The following is a 17,477-nucleotide window of genomic DNA, read 5'->3' on the forward strand; positions in this document are numbered from 1 at the left end:
CTTGGAAGTGGGAGGTTATTAATATGGACTTCATTACAGGTTTGCCTCGCACTCCACGGAAGTATGATTCCATCTGGGTCGTTGTGGATAGGCTGACGAAATCAGCCCATTTTCTTCCCGTCAGGACTACTTATTCCGCCGAGGATTATGCCAGGCTCTATATTAGAGAGATTGTGAAGCTTCACGGAGTTCCTATATCTATTATTTCTGACAGAGGCGCCCAGTTTACGGCGCGTTTCTGGAGGTCGTTTCAGGAGGGCCTAGGGACTCAGGTGAGTCTGAGCACAACCTTTCATCCTCAGAGTGACGGACAGGCCGAGCGCACTATACAGACGCTGGAGGATATGTTGCGGGCCTGCGTTATTGATTTCAGAGGCAGCTGGGATGATCGCTTGCCGTTGATTGAGTTCGCATATAATAATAGTTACCATTCCAGCATCCAGATGGCTCCTTACGAGGCTTTATATGGCAGGAAATGCAGATCGCCGATTGGCTGGTTTGATATTGGCGAGACAGAGTTGATTGGCCCAGATATGGTCCAGCAGGCCGTGGACAAGGTGAAACTTATCCGAGAGCGACTATTGGCAGCCCAGAGTAGACAGAAATCATACGCTGATAAACGGCGTCGTCCTTTGGAATTCCAGGTTGGTGATTGGGTATTTCTGAAGGTATCGCCTATGAAAGGCGTAATGCGGTTCGGCAGAAAGGGTAAGCTTAGTCCGTGTTATATTGGGCCTTATCTGATTGTGCGGAAAATTGGTAACGTCGCCTATGAGTTAGATCTGCCATCTGATTTGGACGCGGTACATCCGGTATTCCATGTATCTATGCTCCGCAAATGCATCGGTGATCCCTCCAGAATATTTCCTGCAGATGATATTCAGGTGACGGAGCAGTTATCTTACGAGGAGCAGCCCGTAGCCATTCTAGACCGCCAGGTAAGAAAGCTCCGGAACAAAGATGTAGCCTCTGTTAAGGTGCTGTGGCGGAACAACAATAGGGAAGAAATGACCTGGGAGTCCGAGGAAGAAATGAAGAAGAAATATCCTCATCTGTTCCCTGTGTACATAGGTAACCTTAAACCCCTGCTTAATTTCATTTCAATGCCAATCGTATGTCATATGTGTGGTTTGTAACCATGAACTCCCCCAAAGTGTTTTCAAACCCTATAAGATTAATTTTACATTCGAGGACGAATGTTCTAATGGGGGGGAGGATGTTATAACCCGTGTTTTCACACGTTTGAAAAAAATTCGATAAATAATGGATTCTTGAGATATGAGGTCAAATTTGATATTTTGTTGAACATAGGAGTTATGCATGAAAGAATAGAGTCATGAAAGTGTGGGACAAGGCTAAGGGCAATTTTGGAATTTTGGAAATTAGTTTCGGGAATTACAAAATATGATTCATAAGTTATTGGGCTCAAAAATTTAATTGGAATGGAGGCCCAAAATAGGGGTCATGGCCGGCCACCAAGGCCTTGATCCAAGCCCAATTTACTTGGTCATGTGCCTAGTCATGTGACCAAGTCTTTATATTAATCATATTAGAAGGTTCAAGACATTAAGAGACTTAGAAAAAAATCAAGAGCAAGAGCAAAAGAGATAGGGGGTTTCGGGTTTGGGAGGAAAAAATAGGTACCAAAAATATTGCTTCAAAAATTCATTTCTTGTTGATTTCCTACTAAGTCAAGGTTCCTTTGTAACTTGGTATAGTTGGATTGGAGTGGGGAGCATTAGAATCACCAAAGTGATTACATCTCCAAGTGAAGAAGACTTGAGGAAAAGGTAAGAATTTCTACTTTTTTATTGTGTTGTTGAGTTTTGTTTGTGTTGTAGTATGTAGCAATGTGTTGATTGTATGAAAAAGTGGAAGTTTGCAAAGTGGGTTTGGAATATGAGATGTAGCCGTGTGTATATATAGGTGGTATACCCACAATGTGTTGAATTCATGTTATATTCTAGTTGTGATTGTGATGAAATGCATATGGGAATTGAAAGTTGGATGAAATTAGTTGATATGGAAAAACAAGCATATGGCCGTGTGGTATGAAGTGTAGGGAATGGAATGGATTAAATTTGTTTAATGCGTTAGTTGTGTTATTGTGATGCTTGATATGTAAATGAAGTTAGAATGATATAAGTTTGTATTGAAATGGAATGTAGAAACTTATGTCGTTTTAGTATGATTTTCCGACATTAAGGAAATGAAGTTGTTTGGTTGTGAATTATGGTGATCATTGATGAATTTGGAAGTTGGAAACTTGTTATGAAGTTGGATGCCAAAGATTTGATGTTTTGCATAAGTTATGATTTTGGCGGAAAGTTGTATATTATGTATATCGAGTGTATATCTTAAGGCAAACGATATGAAATGTATCTAGAACTATATGGTGATGATCTTGATTGTTGATGAATGTGAAATTATTGATATTAGTGAAAGTTTGGATTGAAATGAAGGTTATGTCAACTTGTGAGAAAAATGTCTAGTTGAAGGATATTTGTGTTCTTAATGTTCTTTGTTGATGTTAATGTTGTCGTTTGGGTTGTTGTTGATGATTTCTAGCCGAGTTGAATTCTCGGGGTGCCATATGTATAGGGGAAGTGCTGCCGAAATTTCGGTAGCCAAATATGCTTAAAGTTGTAATAATGGCATTAATAACTCACAATTGGTAAACTTGACCAATTGCAGTTTTTCGACGAAACGGGAAGTGAGTTTGGAAAGGCTTAAGGAGCGTGAAAGGTATGTAAAGCAACCCCTATTCTTCCCTTGGCATGCCCTTAGTGTGTTAGGGTCGGATCCGGGCCTCGAAGGACCTCTTGGCCCTCGGAATCCGCAAGAGAAAATTTCAGTTTTTCCTTCAGTGGAATTGAACCACTTTAGTATGCTTTTCCGGAAAATTATGCAACTGTGCTCCAAATTACTTGGAAAGTCATAGAATGTTTGTAGAACCTTTTTAAGTGATACTATAAGCTTAGAGGGCACAGTTTGAGCCCGTCGCCTTATTTGTCCCGAGGCGGGCCCACTATTCCCGGTTTTGCCCTTAATGTGCTAAAGCTTCCTTTTTAAGCGATGTTTGAAAGAAATGTTTTGACTACCCTACTAATCGCCTAACGAATATTGTTTTAAATATTCTACTAAATATTATGAATTATTTTGACACTCAGAATGACTTCAGGAAAGTTATATTTCTGTAATTTATTATGATATCTGAAATGCATTTATTATGATTCCGTCCGACTCCATTGGATTTGTTTGGCTTTGATACGCTTCATCGAGTCTTTGAAAACATTTATGATATTTTTAAATTGCATTAGTCTCTCACTACTCCATTCGTGGATGCCTCAATGTTTCCCACACTGAGCTCGGGCCAGGATATGTTGTCAAGCGTGATTCTCTGCATTGTTCGTCGCGTCCCGATGTGAGGGGGCAGGTACACGCGTACATGGGTCTGTGGAGTATGATGTGCCATGTCCGCCTATTCTGATCTGATCTGTTATGGCCATTTTGATATGACATTTTATGATACGGGGCCACGCCCCTTTTTCTGATTCCTCTGTATTATGGCACCAGCGTCGGGAGGGTGGCCACGTTCTGTCTGCTGAGTCCCGTGGCAGGGACCGGATATGATATGACATATGTTTCTGTACACATTCTGTCTGTTTTGGAAATATGCATTTGACACTCTGGATTTTGTACTCATTTTCTGAAATCATTATGATTTGACTTCTGTGATTCCGCTTTACATATTCAGTACATATTTCGTACTGACCCCCTTTCTTCGGGGGCTGCATTTTCATGCCGCGCAGGTACAGACGACAGGTTCGCTGATCCATCTGTTTAGGATCCCACTTCTGCTATTTTGGGGCGCTTTCTTCTTCAGAGCCCATCTTTTGGTACAGTCTGTCACTGTTATCTGGATATGTATATTGTTCTGGGTATGACGGGGCCCTGTCCCGTCTTATGATTATGATATGTTCTGTAGAGGTCTGTGGATACATCTGTGTGGGTTCTGTACATATGTTTGGGATACTTTGTTCTATGATGGCCTTATCGGCCTATGTGTGCCAAGTCTGCTTTTCTGTTAAATTCTGTAGCGTCCACTGATATTATTATTATATTAGTATTCTGTTAATATGCTAATTTGGGTATCGGGTACGTATAGGTGCCCAGCTCGGGCACTGGTCGCGGCCCACGGGGTTGGGTCGTGACAGTCTAGGTGAGCCATAAATCAAATCATGCATTCTAGCCATCAATCATACTAGTCCCAATTGGACGACAACATTTCTTATATCATCATAGGAATCTATGCCACATCAATGTACATGGGCCTCCAAGGCCAACAAAATGACATACAAAAATATAGGCCGACAAGGCCAAACACATCTAACCACATACACATGTCTACGAGCCTCTAAGAAGGTTATAACATATCACATGAGCAGGACAGGACCCCGTTATGCCCATAATTATGTACACAAAAGAATAAGTACCCAAAAGCTATAGCTCCGAATGAAATGGAGCTCCGCTATGTAGTCCCTGAAAATATAGCTATGGATCAAGCCTGTCTCCCGGTGCACCTGCGGTCATGACGCAGCGTCCACAAACAAAAGGACGTCAGTACGAAGAATGTACTGAGTATGTAAAGCATGATCAATATCAATATGAAAGCTTAAGAGTCAACATATGAGATAGCATAACATGGGAGATAATAATATCGTCGTCATAGCACTTACTCGCTTTCCACAAGGACATTCCATTTATATTGCGTATCCGTGTACATACATCCAAATCCGTATTTATTTACCTTCACATTTATTTTCATAACATATTCGTACTCATATTGATGTCATATACACACACACATATATATATACTTACAGCCTTTATATAGCATTTGTATAGCGTACCTGACTATAAAGGATCGGTGTTTCATACATACTTGGCCAACCAAGGCTCAAGGTCATACATACCTGGCCCTACCAAGGCTTCAGGGTTATCCGTACCTTCTGCAGAAGTGCACGCGTGTTACGTAGTCATATACATACTCTATACATATTCATATACATACATTCTACCCGGCATCATAAGGTCGGGGTCTTATCATAGCCCTTCATAGGCACACATACATACAATAGCCCATAGGTATCTTAATCATCACATTATTCTCATCATTATTACTATCATTATCACTATCTTCGTTGTTATCATTAGATCTATCTTATAGGCCTACTCGTCATATGAGGAACTTAGTACTATCGTAGCACATCAAGCATCGTGAGCTTATTAGCTCGGAATGTCAATCATTTGAAGAAATCATAGACTCATAGAAGATTTAGACGTTGGGCCAAAGAACCATGCCTTATGAAAGAAGGGTTAGCCTTACATACCTTTTCGTTCGACTATATAGCACTTGCACATTCTCTTTCAACACTTGCGCTTATACCTTCATTAAGGTCATACTATCGTTAGAATCGACAACTAGCATAAATGGCTAAAGCTAGAGAAATTCGGACATCATCTTCTTTATTTATACAACATTCCTCCATATCGTAATTCAACTCTCAAACGTCAACAATACATTTACAATATCATAACAATAGCCTTTGATCATTTACATTATCCATATTCTCAATTCACTTCCAATTTTTCCATATTCAAGACCATAACACACGATTTCGTCCATTCACATACAATGCCTATTTCGTGATCTTAACGTCATTTATAACCCATTCATGTCACAACACAACAACAATCATGATTCAATTCAAACTATTTCTCAAAACATCACTATTCATCATTCATGACCCATTTTGCTATACTCTTCTAAAATCCAAGCATTTCAACTTCCAAATACCTTAAGCAACATATAAATACCATAAATCTTACCATATATGTTGTAGGAACAATCCTTAGTCGAAATACTCCACTTGAGCAAAAAAAAAAAACCCTAGTTTTTCTCCATTTGGATTTCTTGACTTGAATGATCTTTAATGGGTTTGCTTACACTTGATTCACTTGTTTTGTGTTGTTGATCACTAAAAACTCTTGAAAACTTGTATAATATATGTAGAGAGATGTTTTAGAGAGAAGGGGTGTCAAGGGAAATGAAATGAACTAACCTTGGTCCCATACATTTATTGAGCCAAAATCTGTCCCGACCAAATATACAGACCAACATACTGTCTGTATAAATTGTACGGGCCGTATGTTTGGTTGTACAATTGGTCCAGAAAGTTTGTCCAATCTGGGTTGATTATACTGTCCCAAACATACGGACCCGTATAAAATATACGGCCAGTATGTTTGGCCATATAATCCCCAGTGATCCCGAAGTTCGTTTCGTCGTCTCGTTTGATATCCAATCCTTATGGAACCTTCTTAACACTTGTTCAACACTTCAATACCAATCCAAGGGACGTTATCACTCTTCTCCAAGACATCATTAAGCCCTTACTAACTTGTTACTCGTATTTCCTTTCCGTTACTTATCAAATACTTTGCCTTCTCTTGGCAACCCTCTTCCCCCCATCTCTAACATCTTTGAACCCTTATCTAGAATCACCGAATGTCATCGCTCGCTCATGAAAACATTGTATACTCATACTCCTTACTAGTTCATTCACTTGCGCACCAACGAAAGATTTTCCGAGGTGTAACATGTACATACACCTAGCAATTCAACATAAAATTCAAGATATTTCATCGAATCATGGAAAGAAGAGATTCTACTTGTCTCCTGAACTAAATTCTTGGAGAAAAAAGAATTTTCTGCTTGATTCCGCTTACTAGATTTCTCGTTTGTTAATTTCCTGTCTTGGTGGGAGGGAGATAAGGATATCTCGTCTTAACAATGAATCAAATGACAGTGAAAGAAAGTGAATTTCACAACTTTTTCCTTTTTTGACGGACCAATCATTCCCTGAAAAAATCTGACTCTTCCTTATTATTTCTATTTTTTTATTTACAAATTTCTAAATAAAAAAAGCAAATTCTAAATAAAATTTGAAATACTAAATAATCTAAACTAAAATAATCAAAATAAATTCAATTGAAATAATTACTAAATAAAAAAATAATACTACTAGATTTCTAATGGTGGTTCTAATGAATAATTCATCAATGACGAATAAAAAAGAATTCTATTCAATTCTGAATGGGGGAAAGATCCCTCGGATAGAATCATTCGATTATTTCGATTATATTGAAAATTTCAAAAAAACTGATCATACTATGATCATAGTATGATGGTCATTGGTCAAGCAGGCCCCCATCATCTAGTGGTTTAGGACATCTCCCTTTCAAGGAGGCAGCGGGGATTCGAATTCCCCTGGGGGTAGGGTACTACGAAAGGAAGTTGATGATGGATTACCAATAAGTCTAAAATTGATTCTTCCTGGGTCGATGCCCGAGCGGTTAATGGGGACGGACTATAAATTCATTGGCGATATGTCTACGCTGGTTCAAATCCAGCTCGGCCCAATAATTCGCCAATCCGCCATGAGATGATATAACCCCCTTAGTACTTCAGAAATACCCGATCCGGAGATAAAAAAGAATCAAATTTTCTGCTAGATCCCGTTTTTCCTTGGGATTGTAGTTCAATTGGTCAGATCACCGCCCTATCAAGGCGGAAGCTACGGGTTCAAGCCCCGTCAGTCCCGACGGATCCAATAAGTATATCAAGAAATCTCTCCCTTTTTATGAAGGGGACCGAGGGCAGAATTTCATTGTCAAAGCAAAGGGGAAATCCTTATTTCTTTTTTCTTTCCTTTTGGTAGGAGAAAGACATATGCGGTTGGATTAGTACAATTATTGGTAACATTATAGTCAGTATTCCAAGAAATGCTGGCTTTTTCGATTGCCCCGATGCATGTAATGGAATCGAGTACTATACTTTTTTGAGGCGCGCATAAACAAAGGGAATTCCTTTCTTGTCCAATACAAAATTGAATATAAGAAAATACTTTCCAGAAAAAAGAAAAAAAACAATTTCTTTTTCTGGCTACGGATTTCTGGAACCTCACTTACTAGTTTGAAGTTGAAAAATCGATTTCATGCAAATTTCACACTGAGCTTTTGGTATAGGTGTCCCGGGTCTAATAATCTACGAAGAAAGGAGGGGGAAGGACAAGAACAAATCGGAAAATAGTAAATTTGATGAATATTCATTTTATACGGTCTCATCTCTATCACACTTCTTTGTCTTCCAAGTCAAAAATAGTTTCGTTCTAAACTCCTTTCTTTTTCCATTGAACTTTTATTGTTTCTTTGGGTTTGTAACTATGTGACCACTGAAAGTGGAAGAGCTATTTGATGAGACTTCATCAGATGATTGTACAAGAAGTAACTAGATAGATTAGAGAGAAAAATAGACCAGATGATAAAAAATGATAAATGTTATAAATATTATTTAATTATGGATGTCTATCTTTAGGAGAAACTTTAGGGTTTGTGACTTTGGCACCAAGTTAACTTTCTCCTATAAATAGAGATGTTCTCTTCATTGTATAGAATCCCTCATAAGAAATAAGAACTCTCCCCTCTTCTCTCTTTCTCCACAATATTATTGTTGCTTGCTTTATTATTTTATAACACGTTATCAGCACGAGACTCTGTCATTTTGAGTTTAATTTTCTATTTCAGATAGAATTCTTAGATATTTTCGAGATTAAACTCATTTCGAGAATTTGCTGAATTGTGATCGAGTACCATAATAGAGATATGGGAGAGCTATATCATTTAGAGCTTGACACGAGTGCAAGCTAAGTATATATCGTACCTGATAATTATTAACTTTGTCAAAATTGAATTTGTGGTGGTATATGTTTGAACCTCACGTTGCCTCACTGGAAACAGATGAAAAGTTTCCTTTTGCTGTTTGAAAGAAATTAAATTGGTGCTAAATTCCTCCAGATGTAGGTAAGTAATTTTCTCTACTAATGTTGTTTACAATGGTGAGATCCGTGAATATGTGGAATACGGTCAATTGTTTATAATCCTTATAGTATCTTAGCTTTGTCTTTTGCTACTAATAGTATGTTATTATTACGTTGGATTCGTTTGATCTATGGAATCTAAGTGGTTCATTTGATTATTTATGTCTCAAAGTTGTTCCTGAAGAACAATATCGTTAACAGGGATTGTGATATTAATTCCATATCCTTTAATGGCGAAGAATGAGAATTTACAAGAAATATATGAATCACTAGAAGTGACAATATTTCTTAAGTCTCCTTATGATTAAATTCATTTATGCCGCCTATATGAAGAGATAATATTTCCTATGTATTGTTCTAGCTACAATTGAAGTTGTGTTTTAGCAAAATTCTTTACATCATATGTACGTTTCGATTTGCTCCTGAAATAGCAATATCTTGAGAGAGGTTTTAAATTATTATAATTTCATATGATTAAGACACGTTCACATGATTATGCATGTTTCATTCCCGAAGAATGGAAACTTTAGATAAATCTTACAACTACAAATCCATTCCCTGAAGTGAATGTGAGAGCATGTAGTAAAGCTTATAACTACGGACGTGTGTTTGGTTGTGATGTTTTAACGACTCATCTCCAGAAGAGATCAAATAATTGAGAAAAATAATGAGCTATTGAAAGTTGTATATAAAGCGCATCTAAATGACCAAGTTTCATTCCCGGAAGTGAATGAAGAAATACCGCAATACTGCCCCTATCGTACATGAGTACTAGTCTTTCAATTAATATTAATTAGTCTAGATATAATCATATTGTTTTAGTTAGTTCTTAATAAACATTTAATTATTCCTTTTTGATTAGATAGTGTTTTAATATTGGTGTTGCTTTGCTTGTTTACTAAATAAAAGAATATAGATATGATTCTGGAGTGTGCATAAAACCACCATATGGACATTAGATATATTAATCTGAGAAGTTAATGGTTCCATATTGAGTGGTGTCCATTGCCAATTTTTTTTTTTCACGTACTTTCTTTTGTGAAGGAAAAAAGGAGCAGTGAATGTTCATTGCAAATTTATGATATGATAATTTTCTTGTTGGTGTGACAATGTAATGCTAAGTGGATTAAAATCATTGAAAGTCGTATAACGAATATGGCAATTGATTACAACAACATTATCTGTTTTCGTTAAATTAACGTTTTCATATTATCTCTTGGGTACGTGTGAAAATGTATTGTGTGTATACAAAACTTTTAAAATTTGAAAGATAAGTTGTTGTATCCTAATAGTACTTATCAATTTATTGTTTCTTATCATATTGTTATTTATTTTTACCAAGATGGGTATTCTTCTTGAAGAAGATATTTATCATAGAAGTTGATGACAGAAGTATCAAAGATTGTATAACTTTATGTTTATTTTTTGTCATTTATGAATTTAAGAATGTATTTATAATAACCGTTTGGTTGTAATTTTTCTTTTGTCATGACATCAGTAATGTCAGGGTAATTTTTAATATTACAAAATCAATTAACGGCTCCAGAAGAGCTAACTATTTATCTAGAAGATTATGACACTAATAGTTTCCAAACAATATCTGATTATGGAGAATAAATTAAAGGCTCCTGAAGAGCTTATATACTATTATGTAATTCGTTCTAGATTGTACAATATGTTGTTATGATTGAAAAACGAGTTGTAGTAAACCCGAAGTTTACTAAAGTAAATGGCTATTATATTGAAGCTACAAATTATTGGAGGATTAAATATCTTGAAAATTATAGTGGGTAAGAAATATGTATATGAATGGTTACCCTTTTTACTCTCCAAATTGTACTACACAAATATAAGCATGATGAATCACATGGTAAACCAGAAGTTTATTGGTGCAAACAATAATTCATGTCATAGTAAACCAGAAGTTTACTAAAACATATAACACATGGTATGGTAAACCTGAAGTTTACTAGTATAATAATTTTATTAGTCGGCATGAGCGGTTTGACCATCTCGATTCAAGTATGATATGCAGATTGAATATTCGACATATATTGAAGAACCAGAAGATTCTTCAAGAATTTATTTTTGTTGCTTGTTCAAATGGTATACTGGCTAATGTTGGGATTGAATTTCCTAACTCTGAAAAAAAAATTAAAGGTGAATATGGGCCTGTTCACCTATTATGTGATGTCTCAAATAGATGCATCAATAAGACAGTCACATATGTGTTTATTGTCAACCTGCAGTTTAACATATACAAAGTTACTTGCCAAAATAATTAAGTTGAGAGCACAATTTTCGGAGTATGTAATCAAGATAATTCATCTTGTTAATGCTGGTTTATATTCAAGCTGGTTTGGCATTGAATGCCTTCGATAAATAACTAAACCATTGTTAATGAGAACAAAGCTTCATGTGGTGGTCTGAGATATGATATACACCATCATTCGTATGCTTCAGACCAATAAATTATGACAATTCTCCCTTCACAATTGGTTCAGGGTTAGGAACCATATATTTTCATCTAATAGTTTTTTAGTGTGTGGTATATGATTAATTAATCTACCATGATGCATAAATATGGATTCCCCCAAAGAAGATGGGATATATGTTAGTTTTTCTAACATAAGGGGGAGAGAATAAGCAGCTCAGGATTATGTTATGAATTATCATTAGTATGCTCCTCATTTAAAGGATAATTCAACTCAAATGCTATTTGCTGACCCAAAATTAATTTCTAATTTCAGCTGCAAAATGTTCCTATTAAATTCATGTCCCTGAAGGATGGAGTCTACAGCATGCATGAAGCGTGGTAGACTAATCGATTCCAAACGCAATAATCATTGAAAAGAAAGAGGAGCAAATGGTCAATGATCATTATAAAGAGGCAATGTGCTCTTGAAGAGCCTACGACATAATACTTCATGAAACCTCATGAAAGGTTTAGGTACCTAAAAATAATGGAAGTGATGGGATCTAAATAAGTTATGACACATTGTGAACCGATATAAATGATATACCGTCGATGATATTTTTGGTAAAATATAGCGCAATATTTTAAAAGATTTTGAGGATCTAAATTCTACGTCTATTAAAGCATGCTAATGTAGAAATTATTATCAAGTGAAATGACGCATTTTGGTAAGCGTAAAGCTTTTTGGACCTACTGTCCGGACACCAGAAGATGTCACATATTTAGATAGAAATAGATGTTGTCACAACCTATATGAATTACTTGACAAAATTATATGAAAATTCCTGAAAAATTTTAAATGCCTGAAGCATATACAAGTTGTAGAAATTTGTTGATAATTCTTATATGAATTAAGTAAGGTGAACACGATTTTATCACCTTAATAAAAACATTTACTGACTAAGGGCGCAAATGACTCTATTTATCCTTATGTCTTTGTGAAAATCAAAATTTGTCATATTGGTTAGTGCAAGTTGATGACTTGAGAATTATTGAAACTCTTGAAGAGTTTTCAAAAGAAATAGATTATCTGCTGAAAGAAGTTGAAATGAGAAACTTGCAGAATTTTTTGGTCCTGAAGTGCCATATCTTTATGGAATTAATGCATTTATATATTTTGCTATGACTATAGGAGATTATAGTCATACGATGTTGTTCTACGTGACAGTCAAGTCATATAAAGATAACATCTGTTTATAAAGCAAGTCAGGAATGCACTTGGAGTGATTTCAACAATACAACTCTATTCAAAGACTGAAGAAGCAGTAGCATACATAGCCCAGCTAAAGAGAGGATTCATAAAAGTACAAGTCATGCTTCATCAAAGTGTTCTTCACACACGAGCTCCAAAAGAATGGTGATATCAACGTGCAAGAGATTTGTTCGAGCGTTAATATGACTGATTTATTCACCAAGTCTATACCAACTGCAACTCTCGAGTGAAGATGTGAAGATTCAAGTTTTTGGATTGAAGTTCTCATCAGGGGGAGTTAATACGCATTGTACTCTTTTTCCCTTTCAAGGTTTTTGTCCCACTGGGTTTTTCCTTGTGAGGCTTTTAATAAGGCAACCAAATAGCGTATTACTAGAAATGTGTATTCTTTTTCCTTCACTATATTTTTTCGCATTGGGTTTTTTCTAGTAAGGTTTTAACGAGGCGCATTATCTACTAAATAGACATCCAAGGGGGACTGTTATAAAAATTATTTAATTATGGGATGTCTATCTTTAGGAGAGACTTTAGGGTTTGTGACTTTGGCACCAAGTTAACTTTCTCCTATAAATAGAGATGTTCTCTTCATTGTATAGAATCCCTCATAAGAAATAAGAACTCTCCCCTCTTCTCTCTTTCTTTACAATATTCTTGTTGCTTGCTTTATTATTTTATACAATAAATAAATAAAGGAATTTTGGATTGGTCAGGAATCCAATTTTGGGGCGGTATGGATAAAAGAACTTCCTATGTTATACTATTTAATTCTCAACGACGAATTGATTTGATAGTTCAGATATTGTTATTCATGATATTGATCCGATTCAAGATCATCGAGAGGTAATATTCATTCAATGAATTTACAGGCCAAAGATTTGTCATCTCTATGGGATTAAATCCCGAGTTATTGCGAAGTAAAAAACCAATGAGATTATCGAAGTAAATATTCTTGCATTTATTTCTACTGCACTATTTATTCTAGTTCCTACCGCTTTTCTACTTATCATTTACGTAAAAACAGTCATTCAAAACAATTAATTATTAACTAATTTGAATGAAACTTGACTTCTGAGTTCTTAGCCAAAATTGACGAAATAAAATGAAAAGGATTCCAATTTCATGTCTTAAATGAAATGAGTGGACTAGAATCGGCAGTATTCTAATAGATAGATAGTATGGTAGAAAGATTCATCTATTTCTTTCTACCATACTATTCCCCCTGGAATAAAATAAAGATAGAGGCTGCGTTTGATATGGATCTATAGATCAATCTACAATATTATCTTGATATATGTGAATATCAATTCCATATATGGGATTGACATAGCATCCAATTCCATTTATTTGCTATATCTATTTGTTCTGATCAATCTGAATTACTCTTATGTCTTATAGTTTGAATTACTATATTTTTTATTTCTAATCTGAATCTCGGTATCTATTGAAATAATCAAATCAATGAAGGAAAGGCGATAGATATAGGCATATTCAAAAAATCACGTAGTAATCTTTTTTTTTTTACCATTCCCAAGAAGTAATTGAGTAAACCATTGACAGTAGTTCCACGGGCATCGAAAAGGAAGAGTAAATCTCACGGATTTTTAACGCCTGAACCATGATATGAAATAAGTCGATAAAGTATAAATCCAATTTCAAAAATTCGAAAGCGGTAAATGCACAATATGTGACTCACCTGACGATCTTATTCTGCATAGTATCTCGTTAGACAACCACTATGTTTATATCCTTTCTTTCTCATACAAAGTGTGTATACACTTAACAAAACCACTTCTTCTTTGAACAGTAAAGAGAGAAATAAATAAAAAAAGGGTCCGACCCTCCTCAGTATCACCTAGTAAGAGGCCGTTTATTGGAATAGAAAATTTCGGAAGAATTAGGTTCGAATAAATTTCCTGGGATCCTCTTCCTTTCGAACTACAAACATGGGAATTGTTGAAATAGCTCTTTGATTGAAAGAGGATGATTCCTATAATACATTACTCCAGTCGAGTCCAATGGAATTTCAAATTTTATTTTGTTCAAAACGTGTTGCAGAACGATCTAGAAAGCAATTGATATTGATACAGTTTGCTTCCTTAACTCAATTAGTAGGACCCTTAGAGTCCACTCCTTCCCCACACTACGAGTGAAAGGGAAAAAGTAAAGACTACCATTAAAGCAGCCCAAGCAAGACTTACTATATCCATATGAATTATGTCCCCTATCTCTATAAATATAAAGGAATTGTTCCATTATTCCTCACTAATAATAGTGGAATCAATGGCGCAGAGTCAAAAAGAACGAAGACTATTAATAAACCAATCCAATAAATTCGCTCATTTGAGAAGAAATTCCTATATGATTTCTAATCGGGAAAGATTAAACACAAGCAAAATCCGCAGTAACATCTCAAGGGAATGTTACTAATGGAACATGTAGGAATAATAGGTCCTATTCTTTTTTTGTTGACCCTTATTTCAATTGATTGGATGCTTGAGCACTCAGAGATTTTCGTGAGTTCCTCGTATATAATAAAGTATCTTCCGCCCCCTTCCACAACTATTTAGATTTCCTATCGGGCTCTCCAATCTAATCCAGGGTCCAGTCATTATACAATGCATTAATAATAGAAAATTTTGATTTGTAGTAGAAGGTAATTGCGAAGTCTTGATAGCCCCTCTAGCATTCGAATATTTCCTTGAAGCCTAAATATGCAAGGATATTTACAATTTTTTAGAAAAACCCCCAGACCAGATGTTTAGAATCAAACAAGTATCAACAGTCTGCTTTCTCTGCTTCTGCTGGGGAATCATTCGGCGGGTTATATCAACAGAAGAAAAGAAGAGATTTCTAGTTTTTTGTTGATAAGGCGACACCCGGATTTGAACTGGGGAAAAAAGGATTTGCAGTCCTCTGCCTTACCACTCGGCCATGTCGCCAAAATGCTACAAATACAAAATAGATGAAAACTTTCCCGGATTACTGAACTGCTTTTTTATTGTACTTGCACCTTGAGTTCTGTTTTCCTTAATTTTTCCTAAAAGTCAACGAAATCCTAATCCTTCTTCCCTTTTGATTGGGTTTGATTCATCCTTTCAATTTCGATTGAGTCTATCTCAAAATTCATAATGTTCAAAACTTTCTCTTACCTTTCTATTGAAAAATCAAATGTGGATTTTCAGTCGCAAAATCCAAAATTAAACTTTATGAAAATAGGAACCATTAACTATTGACTTAAAATGCATGAATGATTCTTGGATTTGAATCTCCAAATTTTGTTTTCCTAATGACATAAGAAAATACAACTTGATATATAACTAATCAGTATGGATTTTTTCAATCAAAAAATCCTTCTCAATTTTAATTATTAATTATAACAACAATTATGAGTATATGTAAACCCCCCAAGAGAAATTGTTAGACGGATATATATTATTTATATATGTTCCCGATAGAGAATTATCAGATATCAGAAAAGTATCATACTTCAATTTGAATTTTTAATTGAATAGAAAATTGAAATTATGTTTTCATAGAGCACAACCTGAATAGAACATAGAACGACAATAAAACACTAAAAGAGAAGAAAGACGGATATTATAGATATCTCCACACGTGTTTAAGCCATACAAACCTTCTTTTCTTATACACTTCACAATCGTATTCTACTCAAAAATCCGTAAACAAAATCTCTCTCTTCTCTGCGAATCATTTTTTGAACAAGGAAATCCATAACATAAAGGGGGGTTAAATGCTAAAAAACCGATTCTAATTCTATATATTCTTTCTGATTTTTATGCCTTTATCTCAGCGAAAAGATCAAATGTCCAATCCATTTATTTTTCTGGTATTCAAGCAGGTTGGAATATGTATTATCATAATAATGGTAGAAATGGAATCATTTTTGTTTTGATATTCTATACAAAATCCTATAACTTAATTAATAAGTCTAAGTAGCAGAAGTCTGTTTCTAGGGATGTTTTATCAATTTCTTTCCATTTGTATCTGTTGAAAATTCCACTAAATTCCAACTCAATTCAATTTAAGTAGAAAATTCTCTTTCTTCCTCCGTTCATACGTATTTCATACATTCCAGATATGGAGTTGGGTAAAATTTCATGTGATTCGGTAAACAAAATAGAAATGCCATCATTGCTAGATCATTTATCTAATCTATCTAATTAGATGAAGAATGAACCAATAGTGGTATTTTTTGATAAATGGGAAATTAAAAATGCTCGGGGATGGAAATGAGGGAATATCTACAATACCTGGATTTAATCAGATACAATTTGAAGGATTTTGTAGGTTCATTGATCAAGGTTTGACGGAAGAACTTTCTAAGTTTCCAAAAATTGAAGATACAGATCAAGAAATTGAATTTCAATTATTTGTGGAAACATATCAATTGGTCGAACCCTTGATAAAGGAAAGAGATGCTGTGTATGAATCACTCACATATTCTTCTGAATTATATGTATCCGCGGGATTAATTTGGAAAAACAGTAGGGATATGCAAGAACAAACAATTTTTATCGGAAACATTCCTCTAATGAATTCCCTGGGAACTTCTATAGTCAATGGAATATATAGAATTGTGATCAATCAAATATTGCAAAGTCCCGGTATTTATTACCGATCAGAATTGGACCATAACGGAATTTCGGTCTATACCGGCACCATAATATCAGATTGGGGAGGAAGATCAGAATTAGAAATTGATAGAAAAGCAAGGATATGGGCTCGTGTAAGTAGGAAACAAAAAATATCTATTCTAGTTCTATCATCAGCTATGGGTTTGAATCTAAGAGAAATTCTAGAGAATGTTTGCTATCCTGAAATTTTT

At 35.3% G+C, this 17,477-nt stretch overlaps 1 protein-coding gene and 2 non-coding genes across 3 annotated transcripts in view; 2 read left to right on the forward strand and 1 right to left on the reverse strand.

Annotated features, from left to right (window-relative positions):
• Positions 1 to 7,593: 7,593 nt before the first annotated feature.
• On the forward strand, positions 7,594 to 7,667 carry TRNAD-AUC (transfer RNA aspartic acid (anticodon AUC)). Its single transcript has one exon. It is a non-coding gene; the product is annotated as a tRNA-Asp (tRNA).
• A 7,831-nt stretch (positions 7,668 to 15,498) lies between these two features.
• TRNAC-GCA (transfer RNA cysteine (anticodon GCA)) lies at positions 15,499 to 15,570 on the reverse strand. Its single transcript has one exon. It is a non-coding gene; the product is annotated as a tRNA-Cys (tRNA).
• Positions 15,571 to 15,832: 262 nt separating this feature from the next.
• The window catches only part of LOC132640939 (DNA-directed RNA polymerase subunit beta), a 5,291-nt gene continuing 3,646 nt past the window's right edge, over positions 15,833 to 17,477 (forward strand). The window contains exon 1 of the mRNA XM_060357743.1: positions 15,833 to 17,477. This exon is cut by the window's right edge and continues 3,646 nt beyond it. Coding sequence (XP_060213726.1) covers positions 16,866 to 17,477 — 612 coding nt within the window. The 5' untranslated portion in view covers positions 15,833 to 16,865.

Source organism: Lycium barbarum, chromosome 5 (assembly GCF_019175385.1).
Source record: "Lycium barbarum isolate Lr01 chromosome 5, ASM1917538v2, whole genome shotgun sequence".
In the NCBI taxonomy this organism is placed as follows: domain Eukaryota; kingdom Viridiplantae; phylum Streptophyta; class Magnoliopsida; order Solanales; family Solanaceae; genus Lycium; species Lycium barbarum.